Here is a 12,816-nt window from a genome sequence, read left to right as displayed (position 1 = left end):
CCTGTCTCAAAACAAAATAATATTACGTGCCTTGTAGGGAATTAACGAACTTGAACACAATGTTTATTCAGTGTTCGGAGATGTCCCTGGCACACACTCAATAAATGTTTGTCATAACTGCTGATCCCTTCCAAGAACTTAGTGAGACTGTGTGTTCCTTTCTGGAACTCAGAAGAATATGAACAGGGGTGGGGGTGGGGAATACTGCGGGAGGGGAGCAGCGCTTCCTTTTTTAACCGTGAGAGGGGAGGTGGGGGGAGACGGTAAACAGTTCCCAGAAAAGGGAAAAGGCTTTGCAGAGGAAACAATCAGTGTCCACTTCTAGGGACGAGTGTTCACGTTACCAGCCAACCACTTTGTACCAAGTGTCTGTTCTGCTCAAGGTACTGTGTGCAAGCTGGAGGGTGGGGGTGGGGGTGGGGAGATACGGAGAAAGCAGCTTCTCAAACCACAGCTTACAATGGAGAGACAGGGCAATAACTCACAAGAGAAACCCGAGACATACGACACCGTGAGATTAATCATCTACTGACGCAGCTTGGAAGTTTCACAATGGATCCAGAGATGATGAATTCATCTGAGGTCGAGATCCTGGGAAGGTTGCCAGTGAGATTCCTCAGCAGGTAATAGCATTTCCTGACAACTTGAGTCCAGTTCCATGAACAAACATGGTGGAAGGAAAGAATCAGCTCTTGCAAATTGCCTTCTGACTGCCACAAGAACGGCATAGGATTTGTGTGCCCACACTTAACCACATACATTCATATGGATATGGGTGCACGTGTGTGTACAGGTTGGGTTGCACATGTGTGTGGAAGCCGGCATTTTACGTGTCTTCTCCAATTCCTTCCCATGCTATATATATTGAGCTATAGTCTCTCACGTGAACCAGCACTTGTTGATTCATAGTCTAAGCTAGCAAGATCGCTCTGGGGATCCTATCTTTGGCTCCTTAGCACTGGAATTACAGACAGGCTGTCACATTCAGAAGCTTTTATGTGGTACTGGGGACCACATCCCCAGCCCTGCCATCTAGATTAATTTTGTTAACATGTATTTATGGGTGAGAGAAGGCGTGTATTCATAGCGCATGCCACAGCACATGTGTGGAGGTTCCAGAAAACTTTGCAGGATGCTAGGCTAGTTCTCCGCTACCCTCTGTGTTCCTAGGATGGAACTTGGGTTGCTAAGCTAGGTGGCAAGTGCCTTTACACAGTGAGACTGGCCAGAAGCTTGGTTTCTAGGAGGCAACACTACTGGGAGGTGCTTAAGCTTTAGGCGTGGGACCTACTGAGAACTTGTGGCACTGGGGCTTGACATGGTATTCCTGTCTCTCTGTCTTTGCTTTCCCATCATCATGAGGTGAACAGTCCACCCCTGATGTATGTCTCCTTGCAGTGACTGTGGCTGCAACCCTGAGCTAAAAAAAAAAAAAAAAAAAAAACCCTTTCCTTCATTTAAGTTGATTATTTTCCAGTGCTTTGTCACAGCAACAGAAACCCAGCATTTTAAGTAGCTCTATTGTCTTAGTCAGGGTTTCTATTCCTGCGCAAACATCACGGCCAAGAAGCAAGTTGGGGAGGAAAGGGTTTATTCAGCTTACACTTCCACACTTGCTGCTCATCACCAAAGGAAGTCAGGACTGGAACTCAAGCAGGTCAGGAAGCAGGAGCTGATGCAGAGGCAGTGGAGGGATGTGATTTACTGGCTTGCTTCCTCTGCCTTGCTCAGCTTGCCAGGGATGGCACCACCCACAGTGGGCCCTCCCACCCTTGACCACTAATTGAGAAAATGCCTTACAGCTGGATCTCATGGAGCTTCTCACCTGAAGCTCCTTTCTCTGTTGATAACTCCAGCTTGTGTCAAGTTGACACACAAAACCAGCCAGGACATCTATAAAGGTAAAAGCTGGCAACTAGTTTAGTAACTTTTCATATTATATAAAATGGAAAGAAACCATGTCTGCGCAGGGCTCTAACTCTGTGGCCCAGCACTTGCCTGCAGGAGGCTCTGGGTTTGAGTCTCCAGTATTACAAAAAAAAAAAAAAAAGAAGGGTAACTATCCTATACGTGTGACTCTGAATCAGCCCTCCAGCCACGGGATGTTGGCTTCCGGTCTAAGAATCTTGAACAAAACAAATACATGTTAGGAAAGCATGCAGATGCAGGTGATGAAGCTTCTTGCTCCTCTTCTTCATGTGACTTCAAGGAATACTTGGCTTTGCATAAAAGAGTGTCTTCTTTGGTATGAACAGATCTCCTATTGTGTTGAGTTGTGGCATTTCTCTAGGTTGACCAGAAGAGAGATTAGGAAGCCCTGGAATTGCAAAGAAACAGGAAGTAAAAGAAGGACTCAGGCCCAGGGGTCATGGCTCAGAAGCAGGGCAGCCCGCTGGACCTGGGAAGTGAGGGCAGAGAGAATGTCCCCACTGCAGGTGTCCCCACTGTTGGCCTGCAACTCAACTCAAGGCCGACCAGCCAGCCCCCATCCTCCCTAATGGGGGTCCCTCACTCCTCCTCCTCCTCTCAGGCTTGAACTAGTGCTGGATGCCTGAGGTTATCTGTGTAGAAGCAGGACACCACAGAAGAGAGTCAGTGACACCACAGAGGTCACTTGAACCAGGTGCAGATGACACACAGGGACCTGGCCATGAACATCCCAGGGACTGACCCACATGCAGCCCTTCTCCCAAGCTGGAAGCGTAAGTTGGTTTACTCAACCTAAATAACAACCAGAGAAACCTTTAGACATTAGGTTATTGGTGGGCTGGATATGCTGGTACACACCTTTAGTCCCAGCACTTAGGAGGCAGAGGCAGGAGGATTTCTGTGAGTTCGAGACCAGCATAGTCTACATAGTTTCATCCCAGCCAGAGCTACATAGTGAGACCCTGTCTCAAAGAATACCCCCTAAAAAAAAAGAAGTTGTACACTTTCTTTTTCAAAATGTGTTTTATTAAACTTTACTATTTGTGTGTCTATCTGTCTCTCCTTCTCTCTCTCCCTCTGTCTCTCTCCCCCTCCCTCCCCCTCCCTCTCCATCTCTCTCTGCGGTGTTTGTCAGTGAGTGCAGGTGCACATATATGCCACCATGTACATGTGGAGGTCAGAGGACAACCTTTTGGGGTCAGTTCTCTCCTTCCACTGTGGGCTCTGGGGATTGAACTCAGGTTGGCAGACTTGTGCGATAAGCACTTTGATCCACTGAGCCATCTGACCTGCCCTCTCTCATTCTTTAATAAGGACTCTTACTCTTGTTCATAGCCAGGGATGACCATGATTCATCTTCCCCTCTCAGGAGGCAGCATTGAAGACAAATGAGAGGCTTACTTATCCCATCTCTGACCATTTGGAAGACCTGCCCTCTTCTGGCCTTTGAGAGTGAAGGTTGGATGGGCACTTGGGAAAGCCACCAGCACAGTTTTGCTTTTCCTGACCTCCTCAACCCATTGGATCCATTGGACTTACTGCTGATCACAAGCTTTGAAGGGTGTCTTAGTTGCTGACCCCACTCCTGATACCAACTTCTGTCTTAGTCACTGTTCTATTGCTGTGAAGAGACACCACAACCAAGGCAACTCTTTAAAAAGAAAGCCTTTAATTGGGGTTTAGTTTACAGTTTCAGGGGTTTAGTCCATTATCATCATGGCAGGAAGTATGGCAGCAGGGAGCATGGTGGCATGCAATCATGGTACTGAGGAAGTGGCTGAGAGCTACATCCTATCAGTAGGCTGAGAGAGAGAGACGCTGGGCCTGATGTGGGCTTTTAAAATCTCAGATCCCAGTGACACATTTCCTCCAGTAAAGCCACACCTACTCCAACAAAGCTACATTCCTTAATTCTTCTCAAATAGCCATTCCCTGATAACTAAGTATTCAAATATATGAGTCTATGGGGCCATTCTTATTCAAACCACCACAAAGGAGAAAGAGGTTTGTGGGAAACTCCTGTTCTTCAGCTGTATGCTCAATTTGTGAAAGGGTTGTATACATGAACATATGTGTGTAATGTGTGAGTTGCATGTATGTAAGTATGTGTGAAGCTGAAAAATCTCAGTTATCTTCATCAAGAACTATCTCCCTTGTTTTTTGAGACATGTTTCTCACTGGTACCTGGGCTCCATGTTTAGGCTCAGCTGGCTGAGCAGCAAGCCCCAGTAATCTGTTTGTCTCATGTCTCCAGGATTATGAACATGCATAGCCACACCCAGCTTTTTACATGAGTGCTAGAGTTCAAACTCAGGTTTTCATACTAACTGAACTATCTCCCTGTGCCCTAAAATTTAAAAAATTAATTATGTTCATCCATTTATGTGTGTGCATGTATCTCAGAGGTACTTGTACACCATGGAACACATGTTGGGGTCAGGGGACAACTTGCAGTAATAGATTCTCTCTTTCCACCATGTGAATCCCCAAGATTGAACTCAGGTCATCAAACCTAATGGGACAGTGCCTTTACCTTCTGAGTCATCTGGAAGACGCTACTCAACTTTGTAAAAAGGGCAAGGATTTCATTAAGCTGCAGAGGAGAGAACTTAGATTGTTTTTTTTCATCTATTTTTTTTCCTAGTTACAAAGCATCCAGAACCAATTATTACTAATTTGAGTTGAGTTAAATATCATTCTAACAATAACAAAAGAACAACCCAATTAAAAAAAAAATGGGCAAAGGACTTGAAGACAATTCTCCAAAGAATCTATACAAATGAAGACTGAACCGATGAAAATATGTTCCACCTCGCTAATGATGAGGCAGGAAAGACCAATTCGAACCTATTTGAACAGGTTTCATTTAAGAGAAGAAGAGAAGCAGAGAAAAGATAAAGCAGGTGTAAGAGTGTAGAGAATCGGATCCCTTGTGTGCTGATGAGAATGTAAGGCGATGCAGCTGCTGCAGGGAGCAGTTTGGCAGATCTTCAAAAAACGTTACATATAGAACTGCTATAAGATCCCTCTGTTTCACTTCTGGCTGTTTACCTAAGGGGACTAAAAGCCCAGACTCAAACAGTTAACCCAGCTGCATTGTCAAATGATGATGACATCAGAGCGCCCATCAGTCACTGTAGACAAGCACAGCGTGGTAAGGCCGTGCAAGCAATACCAATGGACTTTAAAGACATTGCACTAAGAGAAATAAGCCAGTTGCAAATTGTAGACAAATGACATGTAGTTGCATTTGTAGACGCTGCCTTCAAGAGTCAGGTTCCTAGAAAATAGAATGGTGACCACCCAGAGCTCGAGGCAGGGGAGAATGTTGACTTCATATTCATTTTGTCTGAGTGCACTATGTATGTGGGTGCAAATGAAAGCCAGGGGACAAACTTAGTGTTGCTTCTTAGGAAACATTCATATTTCTGCATCTTTATTTTTATGCTTTTACATTTATGCATTGTGTGCGTGTGCGTGTGCATGTGCGTGTGTGTGTGTGTGTGTGTGTGTGTGTGTGTATGTGTGTGTGTGTAGAAAGCACCTTTATCCAGTAAGCCATCTTGATAGTTCCACCATGTTTTTGGAGACAGAGTCTCTCATTGGTCTGCAGATCACTGATTACGCTAAATTAGCTGACCCCTGAGCTCCAGGGACCCTCCTGTGTCTGCCTCCCTAGCTTTAGAATTACAGGTGCACACCACTGCACCCAGCTTTTTTTTTTTTTTACATGGATTTGAAGCTCAAATTCAGGTCTTCATACTTGCATGGCAAGCACTTTACTGCCTGAGCCATCCTACCTGCCTTGAATTAGTATTTATTACAGCTTTAGTTTCAATGATGAATATTCTGAACCTGGATGGCAGCAGCTGCACAGTAATGTGGATGCTACCAACCTACACACTTACAATGGTCAAAGTAAGCTGGGTAGTAATGGCACACGTCTTTAATCACAGTACTAGGGAGGCAGAAGCAAGCAGATCTCTGAGTTGGAGGCCAGCCTGGTCTATAGAATGAGTTACGGGACAGCCAGGGCGGTGTGGAGATAGAAAAAGCAAAAAGCAAACAAACAAACAAAAACTCACACACACACACAAAAAAAAACCCCAAAAAACAAAAAACCAAACACCACCAACAAAAGGTCAAAGTAGCAAAGTATTCTTTTTACTACAATTTATAAAAACAAAATCAAAGACAAAAATGAAAGGGGCAGGAAAGTTGGACCATTGGGTAAAGGAGCTTACCACATAAGCTTGATAATGAAAGGAAAAATTAAAGCTTTAGACCTGTGCTGACTAGGAAGAAAAGTTATGGGCCTAAGAATCCATCACAAGCTGGCCCACATAGGCCCGGGAAGGAGCAAGCAAGTTGTTAGATATCATAAGAGCTGGCAGGTCAAGAAGACATAAAACTATAAACATAGAGGAAAACATGTCTAGGCAAACGAGGACATGTCCAAGGCCCGGGCCTGCAAAGACGTGCCTGGCAGACACTAAGTAATGGGCCATCTGGTCCTCTCAGATATGGTTTAAGGTCAGATGCTTTGTTGACTCAGATTAACACCAACTTTAGGAATTTTCCACTCTGTTCTGCACGTAATAGTTAATATTTGAACTAGCCAATCATGTATGACCACACTGATCCCTTTGTTCCCTCAGACCTTTTCCCTATATAAACCCCTTTCAAGCCTCGTGGTCGGCTCCACTATCTCCTGCATGAGCTAGGTGTGGTGCCGAACCAGAGCGCCCTGAAATTAAAAATACCTCTTGTAATTACATCAAGATGGTCTCTCGTGATTCCTTGGGTATACGTCCTCCAGAAATTTGAGTGGGGGTTTTCCCCCAGGGGTCTTTCAATAACTGAAGTTCAATTCCCAGAACCCACAGTGGAAAGAGAGAACCAACTACCAAAAGTCGCCCTCAGACTTCCGTGCACAGAGGATGCACAAGGCAGAAAATAACTGGGAGCCCTGTTGTGTGGGGCTCTTGCCGCTGAAGGTCCCTGTGCAGAGGGCCTCCCGGGTGGACCTGTGAGATCTTAAGCTTGGCTGTGGGATTTCTCTACCACAGAGAATTCTAGGAGGGCCGTCCTCACAATGGAGAGATGTTTCCTGGGGAGAGTTACAGAAGCAATGGAGAAAGTTCCCTACATTCTGGGAGATTACTCCGTGAGGTCCCTGAGACAGACTAGCTGTGGTGTGTGAGGGGGGGAAAAGAAATGAGACCAGCTGCACAGTCCTCATGCTTCTCCAACATTCTGCATCTTTCAGTGCCCACCCCTACTGTGGCTTACCAGGTCCTGAGTTGAAAGAAGGCAGTAAAGTAGCACTCATTCATTCCATGAAACTGCCCAACAGCCTTCCTCAGAATCCTCCATTCCTACTGACAGTGTCAGCAAGCTGTCCCGTGGCCCAATCCAGACTTCAACACACTGCATAAAGCTTTTCCACTCCTCCTCCTCCTCCTCCTCCTCCTCCTCTCTCCTTTTTCTCCTTCTTTTCATCCAAAGTCTTATTATTGTAGTTCAGGTTGACCTCAAACTCATGATCTCCTGCCTCAGCCTCCTGAACGCTGGGATTCTATGTGTATGCCACCACACCTGACTGCCTATGTTTACTCATACCCGGTGACATCTCAGGAGTTGCCCAGGCTACTGATGAGGTCATGAAGCTAAGAGCCGATTGGTAGTCACCACACTCCCAGTACAGTTTCCCATCTCTCTCAGCCTTCCTGACACCCTCCTCGGAGCTGTTCCCATCTTAGATCCCTCCCCCTCTTCTACCCTCTCCTGTTTACATCTCCACCCACTCGCTCTCAGAACTCAGCATACTTTGTTTCCATTTCAGTCTCTTCCTTTCCTTGGAGCTTCTGAGGTCACGTTGTAAGCTATTGGCTCGGTGTGTTCTTAGGAGAGGCCATCTTATATGGTTCCCAGTTTCAGTGGAGGGCTGTGGGTACGGAGATTATGGGAAACCTCTTCATAGACAGGCTGGACTACACAAGTGGGTAGTCACTGCTCCTCCTTAGTTGGCCTTAAGTTTCCCGTGAGACTCTTTCTCCTTAGACAGGGTTCTTGTAGCCCAGGGTAGCCTGTAATCTTTTTTTTTTTTTTAATAGAATACGTTTCATTCTTTGACAATTTCATACATGTAAGCAATGCACCTTGATCAAATGCATCCCTGACCGCCCCCCTCACCCTCCCAGGCCCCTCAAGCAGCATGCCCCCTTCTTCATTTCCATTCCTTTCGTATGTTAATAACCCACCAAATCTGATTAATACTGCCTGTTGGAATGTTGTCGCATCTTGTGAGGTTGATCTTATGCCGTCGTCGTCACAGCTGCAGTGAGTTCATGGGTCTGATGACCTGATGACCGAGTCATGCACCAAAGACAGCATTTTCCCGTGCTCTCTCAGTGCTCCTCCCTGTGCTGGTCTCCTTCCTGTCCCCAGCTCTTACTTTTCTTTCCGCCCCCCTTTCCACAGTCAAACTCCTTTATTCTTTAGACTTTATTGTGATCATCAGGAGGGGTGTGTGGGTGTGGTATGTAGAGGAGAGCTTTGTGGAGTCAGCTCTCTCCTCCCATGTTTACCTGTGTGGGTTCTCAGGCTCCTGGCCTTGTGCTCTCTCAGTCTTCCTGCTTCAGCCTCCCTGGTGCTGGGGTTACACACACGCACCACCATATCCGCTTTCCCCGGAGGACACTTTTTTCTTTCACTGGGTTTGCACCTAATCTAGACTTGAAGCTTACCGTTGGCAACTAGAGGAAAGGAGAGCTAATTTCCTATCAAGAAACTCTACTGCTACTGAGGAGGCTGACTCCCCAGCACCCTAGGAGGCCGCCTAGAAGAATTCTAAGTAGCTGCTACTGTAACTCTGCAGCAAGAAGTGACCAGCAAGGGGGGCCAGCCTCCAGGACAACTTGCTCTGGCTCTCATTAACATCCTCTAAGCAGCATCCTGACAGCTCCAGCTTCCTGCACCCTCTTGATGACAGAGCTTAGAAGCAGCAGCCACGACTGCCTCCTAGCGGCCTGACTGGCCATCTGCTTTTAGGGTACCCGGCCGATCTTAGCTGCATCCAACAGAGACCTGCTCAGACTTCCCCCTAGAGCCAGCCCTGCAGCTGGTGACTCAGCATGAAGCAGGGAGGGGAGGGTCTGGGGGAGTCACACTAGAACTTGGAGGCCTGAGGGACCAGCACTGATGATAACAGGAGTCCAAGCCAGGATGCAGAGTCCCCAGAACAAGTCCAGTCACAGCCCTGCAAGACAGAATGAATTCAGAGTAGTTCTATAAAAACCACTAACCTTCTCCCTGTGGCTCCAGAAAACCAAATCCCTTGACTTCAGGCTCCCTAGAAATGCAGTCCCAAACAAGATCCAAATACTATAGTCAAGTGACCCCCTCTTTCCTTATATAGCAGACACACGCGTGCACACACACAGCACACAGCACACTACACACACACACACAGCACACTACACGTACACACACACACACACACACACACACACACACAGCACACAGCACACAGCACAAGCAATTACGCAGGAGCCTCCAGAATGACGTGGGTGGGGATTTTGCCTTTATTTCATTTCCATTTGGGAGTGGAAGGCTCAAGCACAAAGATGATGCCAACATATCAGGCATTAGAGTGACCCCTTCACATGCAGAATTCATGGATGCTCACTCTGGATCAGCCATAGACAGCTGTGCCCTATGGAAAAAAAATGGCCCTGTCACTGGGAAAGCCCCTTTTTATTAGTTTTGAGAGCTACATCAACCCCAGGTCTCCTTGTCATTCTCAGTGATTGGATCTTTCGATACATTGGGCTCTTTCGGTTTTTAAACTCCTGTGGGCTCAGAGCCCCACCCACCCCAATGTAAGCATGCATTCCCCTAAAGAGAGAGTGAAATCCGTACAGGATGCTGGAGCCCAGGCAGCATGCTTTAGAAGATCCGCCAGCTTGGGAGAAAGACTGCCTTTTATCACACCCGACGAGCGATGAGAGGGAGTTCTCGGCTTGTCCAGCCTCACAGTATAGCTCTAGCTGTTCAGTTCCTAGTCCTGCCTAGTTTTAAAGGAACCCAGCTAGGCACCTTCACCCTCTTCCCTTGAGAGAAAGATATATGCGAGCCAACAGACAGAGAACCCGTGAACCAGTTAAACCACCATTTCTTGTTTGCTCCGCTTCTATTCTGCCAAGGGGATCCCTGAAGTCTGAAGCTTCCCCCCAAACCTGGCTACAAGCCTCCCTAGCAATGTGTGGACCCCATGGGATGTGGTGCTACAAGCCCCCAGCCTCCAGCTTCTGCATCCTCTCAGGGTAGCCTCAGGTTTCTCTCAGTATCTCTCCCCATGGTTTGATGCGGTGACCTGACTTGGAGGTGACAGGGAACTGTCAGGTGCCTTTGCTTTCTGTCCTCTCCTCGTCAGCTGTCTGAGCATTGCTGACCGTGCGAAGCTGCCCCTGGGCCGCGGGCTTCACCGACAACACCAAGCGTTTTCGAAAGGTCTCACAGAGTACTATGTACACAAAGGGATTGAGGCAGCTGTTGGCGTAGCCCAAGCTGATGGCTGCGTTGTACAGGTAGACAAATGTGAGGGTCGGGCGACTGATAGACAGCTGGGTCAGCTGCAGCACATAGTAGGGAGCCCAGCACACAAAGAAGACCAGACAGATAGCAATGGCTGTGCGGGTCACCCTCTTCGTCCGAAGCCGGATGCTGCGTTGAGAGGCTGGGGCCACGGAAGATGTCATGCGCTGTAGTATTTTCACGTACGCAGCAGTGATGACCACGAATGGAAGCGCAAAGGCCAGGAAAAACTGATACAGGGTGAACCAGTAGAGGTCAGTGTCTGGGTTTGGCAGGCGGATGCCACAGCCCACAGCACCCCCTGGGAAGGGGATGAGCCTGGCATAGAGCCACACAGGGGTGATGCTAATGAACGAGAGAGCCCACAGGAGGCAGATCACCAGGGTGGCCATGGAGGGCTTCCGAAACTTGGTGGAGGAGATGGGGTGGACGGTGGCCAAGTAGCGGTCAATGGCCATAGCAGTCAGGATGTAGGTGCTGGTGAACTGACTGTTGGCATCCATGGCTGTGATGAGGGTGCACATGGTCTCCCCAAAGTGCCAGACACCATTACCCATGAGCTGGTGGATCATGAAAGGCATGCCCAGCAGGAAGAGCAGGTCCACCACAGAGAGGTTGATGATGAAGATGTCAGGGACATTGCTGCACCAGTGTAGCTTGGACCTCTTTACCACGGCAAAGATGACTGTGGAGTTTCCCACAATGCCCAGGAGACAGATGGTACCAAACACTGAAGGCATAATGATGTTGATGTAGGAGACACTCCCTGTGCGAGGAGGTGACCCTGAGGATAGAAAGAGCAAGTGTGACCCACCCTCTGATCTAGAAGCTGACAACCTGCCACTGGACGGCCCTCCTGCTGGCCCCTCATGCTTTCCGATGCAGCTTGGGGTCACTGTGTCTCCGGAATTATCTCCCACTCTTTCCCCTCCTCGTGCTATAGTTAGTTTTGTACCTTACCCTCCTCCACTCTTCCCTGCTGACTCCCACAGAATTTTCTAGATTCACCTGTTACTCAAAGGACCCCATTCTTCTCTTCATCCATTTACTCAGAGGGCCACAAGTCAAGACTCCCAGATACCTGCTGAGAACAACTTCAAATCCCGGGGATCCACCAGGAAACCTTGTCAAAAAGCTTGAAGGACATTCGTGTGTGTGTGTGTGTGTGTGTGTGTGTGTGTGTGTGTGTGTGTGTATTTGCAGCCTCATCTTTTCAGAGAGAGATGGCCAAAGGTTTTTAGGTAGGTTCCTAGGCATATCTGAGAAGTGACTGTCACCATGGGTGTGGAGTGTGTTTCAGGCTCAACAGCCCTGCCCTCTCCAGGTTTTCTGTCAGGGATTTCCTTGGACCATGTCTCCTGAGTCTGGGCTTTCCCAGCAGGGTAGGGACTGAAGCTGTGTTACACCCCAGAAGCTTGAGGATTTTTCTCCACACAAAACCTTTCCTCTTTCCCCCCCTTCATTCCCTTCTCCTTCAGAGCTAGAATTTCAAGGCATCGCCGTTCTGCAAATGTCAAGAAGCTTAATTCACCAGAAAAGTTAATCCTCTCACGCCCTGTGAAGTCTTTGGCTCCCAGCAGCCTTTGCCAGAGACAGCAAGGACCACTCAGACCCCATTACCCCAGTGCGAGGCCGGAGGATTGAGCCCAGGATAGCGGTGAATCAAAGCGCTTCCGCCGGCTCCCACATGCTACCCGCCTGCTGTCTTGCTTGCTTTCTTGCTTCTCCAGCCTTGATTTTTTTTCCCCCTGCAAAGCATATTTGGGACTCATCGGCAAGCTTTCCCCTGCCTGCCTCACGCCTTGTCACCAACCCTTGTTATTTCTAAATGTGCCTCTGCCCCATCTCTATTCCTTCCTGCCCCTGCTGTCCTAGCTGGTGTCCCCTCCTCATTTCTTCCCCTTCAGGCAAAGCAGACTGCAGATCTTATCACCAAGAACTGTAAGATAAAGTTTCCCAGGCAGTTTGGCTTGGGAGGTGAAACCTTCCCATTTTCCACACCCATCCCGGAGGAGGGAGGACTCCAACTCGACTCACCCGCCAATGTGAGATTATCCTGGCCATCGGAGATGTTGCTGGCATTGGGGCCAGTGGACAGCAACGAGGTTTGCAGATCCATGCAGCCGGTGCAGGTCGCCTGCTCCCTGGAGTTGAGCGCCCGTCCACCCACGCAGGCTGCGGCAGTCTCCAGCGCCCGCCACCGCCTTGTCCCGAGCGTGAGCCCCGCAGTCCAGAAAAGGGTCTTCCTCCACCGCCTGGCAGCCTCTGCTGCCTCTGAGCCCAACTGCT

At 48.3% G+C, this 12,816-nt stretch overlaps 1 protein-coding gene and 1 long non-coding RNA gene across 2 annotated transcripts in view; one reads left to right on the top strand and one right to left on the bottom strand.

The window, feature by feature from the left end:
• The first annotated feature begins 200 nt into the window (after positions 1-200).
• The window catches only part of LOC116076301, a 22,871-nt gene continuing 10,255 nt past the window's right edge, over positions 201-12,816 (top strand). The window contains exons 1-2 of the long non-coding RNA XR_004112889.1: positions 201-383; positions 455-623. This is a non-coding gene — a long non-coding RNA (uncharacterized LOC116076301). The remainder of the gene's footprint in view (positions 384-454; positions 624-12,816) is intronic.
• Positions 9,493-12,816, bottom strand: part of Mchr1 (melanin concentrating hormone receptor 1) — a 3,527-nt gene continuing 203 nt past the window's right edge. The window contains 4 exon segments of the mRNA XM_031350010.1: positions 9,493-11,311; positions 12,565-12,681; positions 12,684-12,740; positions 12,743-12,816. The exon segment at positions 12,743-12,816 is cut by the window's right edge and continues 203 nt beyond it. Coding sequence (XP_031205870.1) covers positions 10,332-11,311; positions 12,565-12,681; positions 12,684-12,740; positions 12,743-12,816 — 1,228 coding nt within the window. The 3' untranslated portion in view covers positions 9,493-10,331.

Source organism: Mastomys coucha, unplaced genomic scaffold, assembly GCF_008632895.1.
Source record: "Mastomys coucha isolate ucsf_1 unplaced genomic scaffold, UCSF_Mcou_1 pScaffold11, whole genome shotgun sequence".
Lineage (NCBI taxonomy): Eukaryota > Metazoa > Chordata > Mammalia > Rodentia > Muridae > Mastomys > Mastomys coucha.
This window is presented reverse-complemented; position numbering and strand designations above follow the sequence as displayed.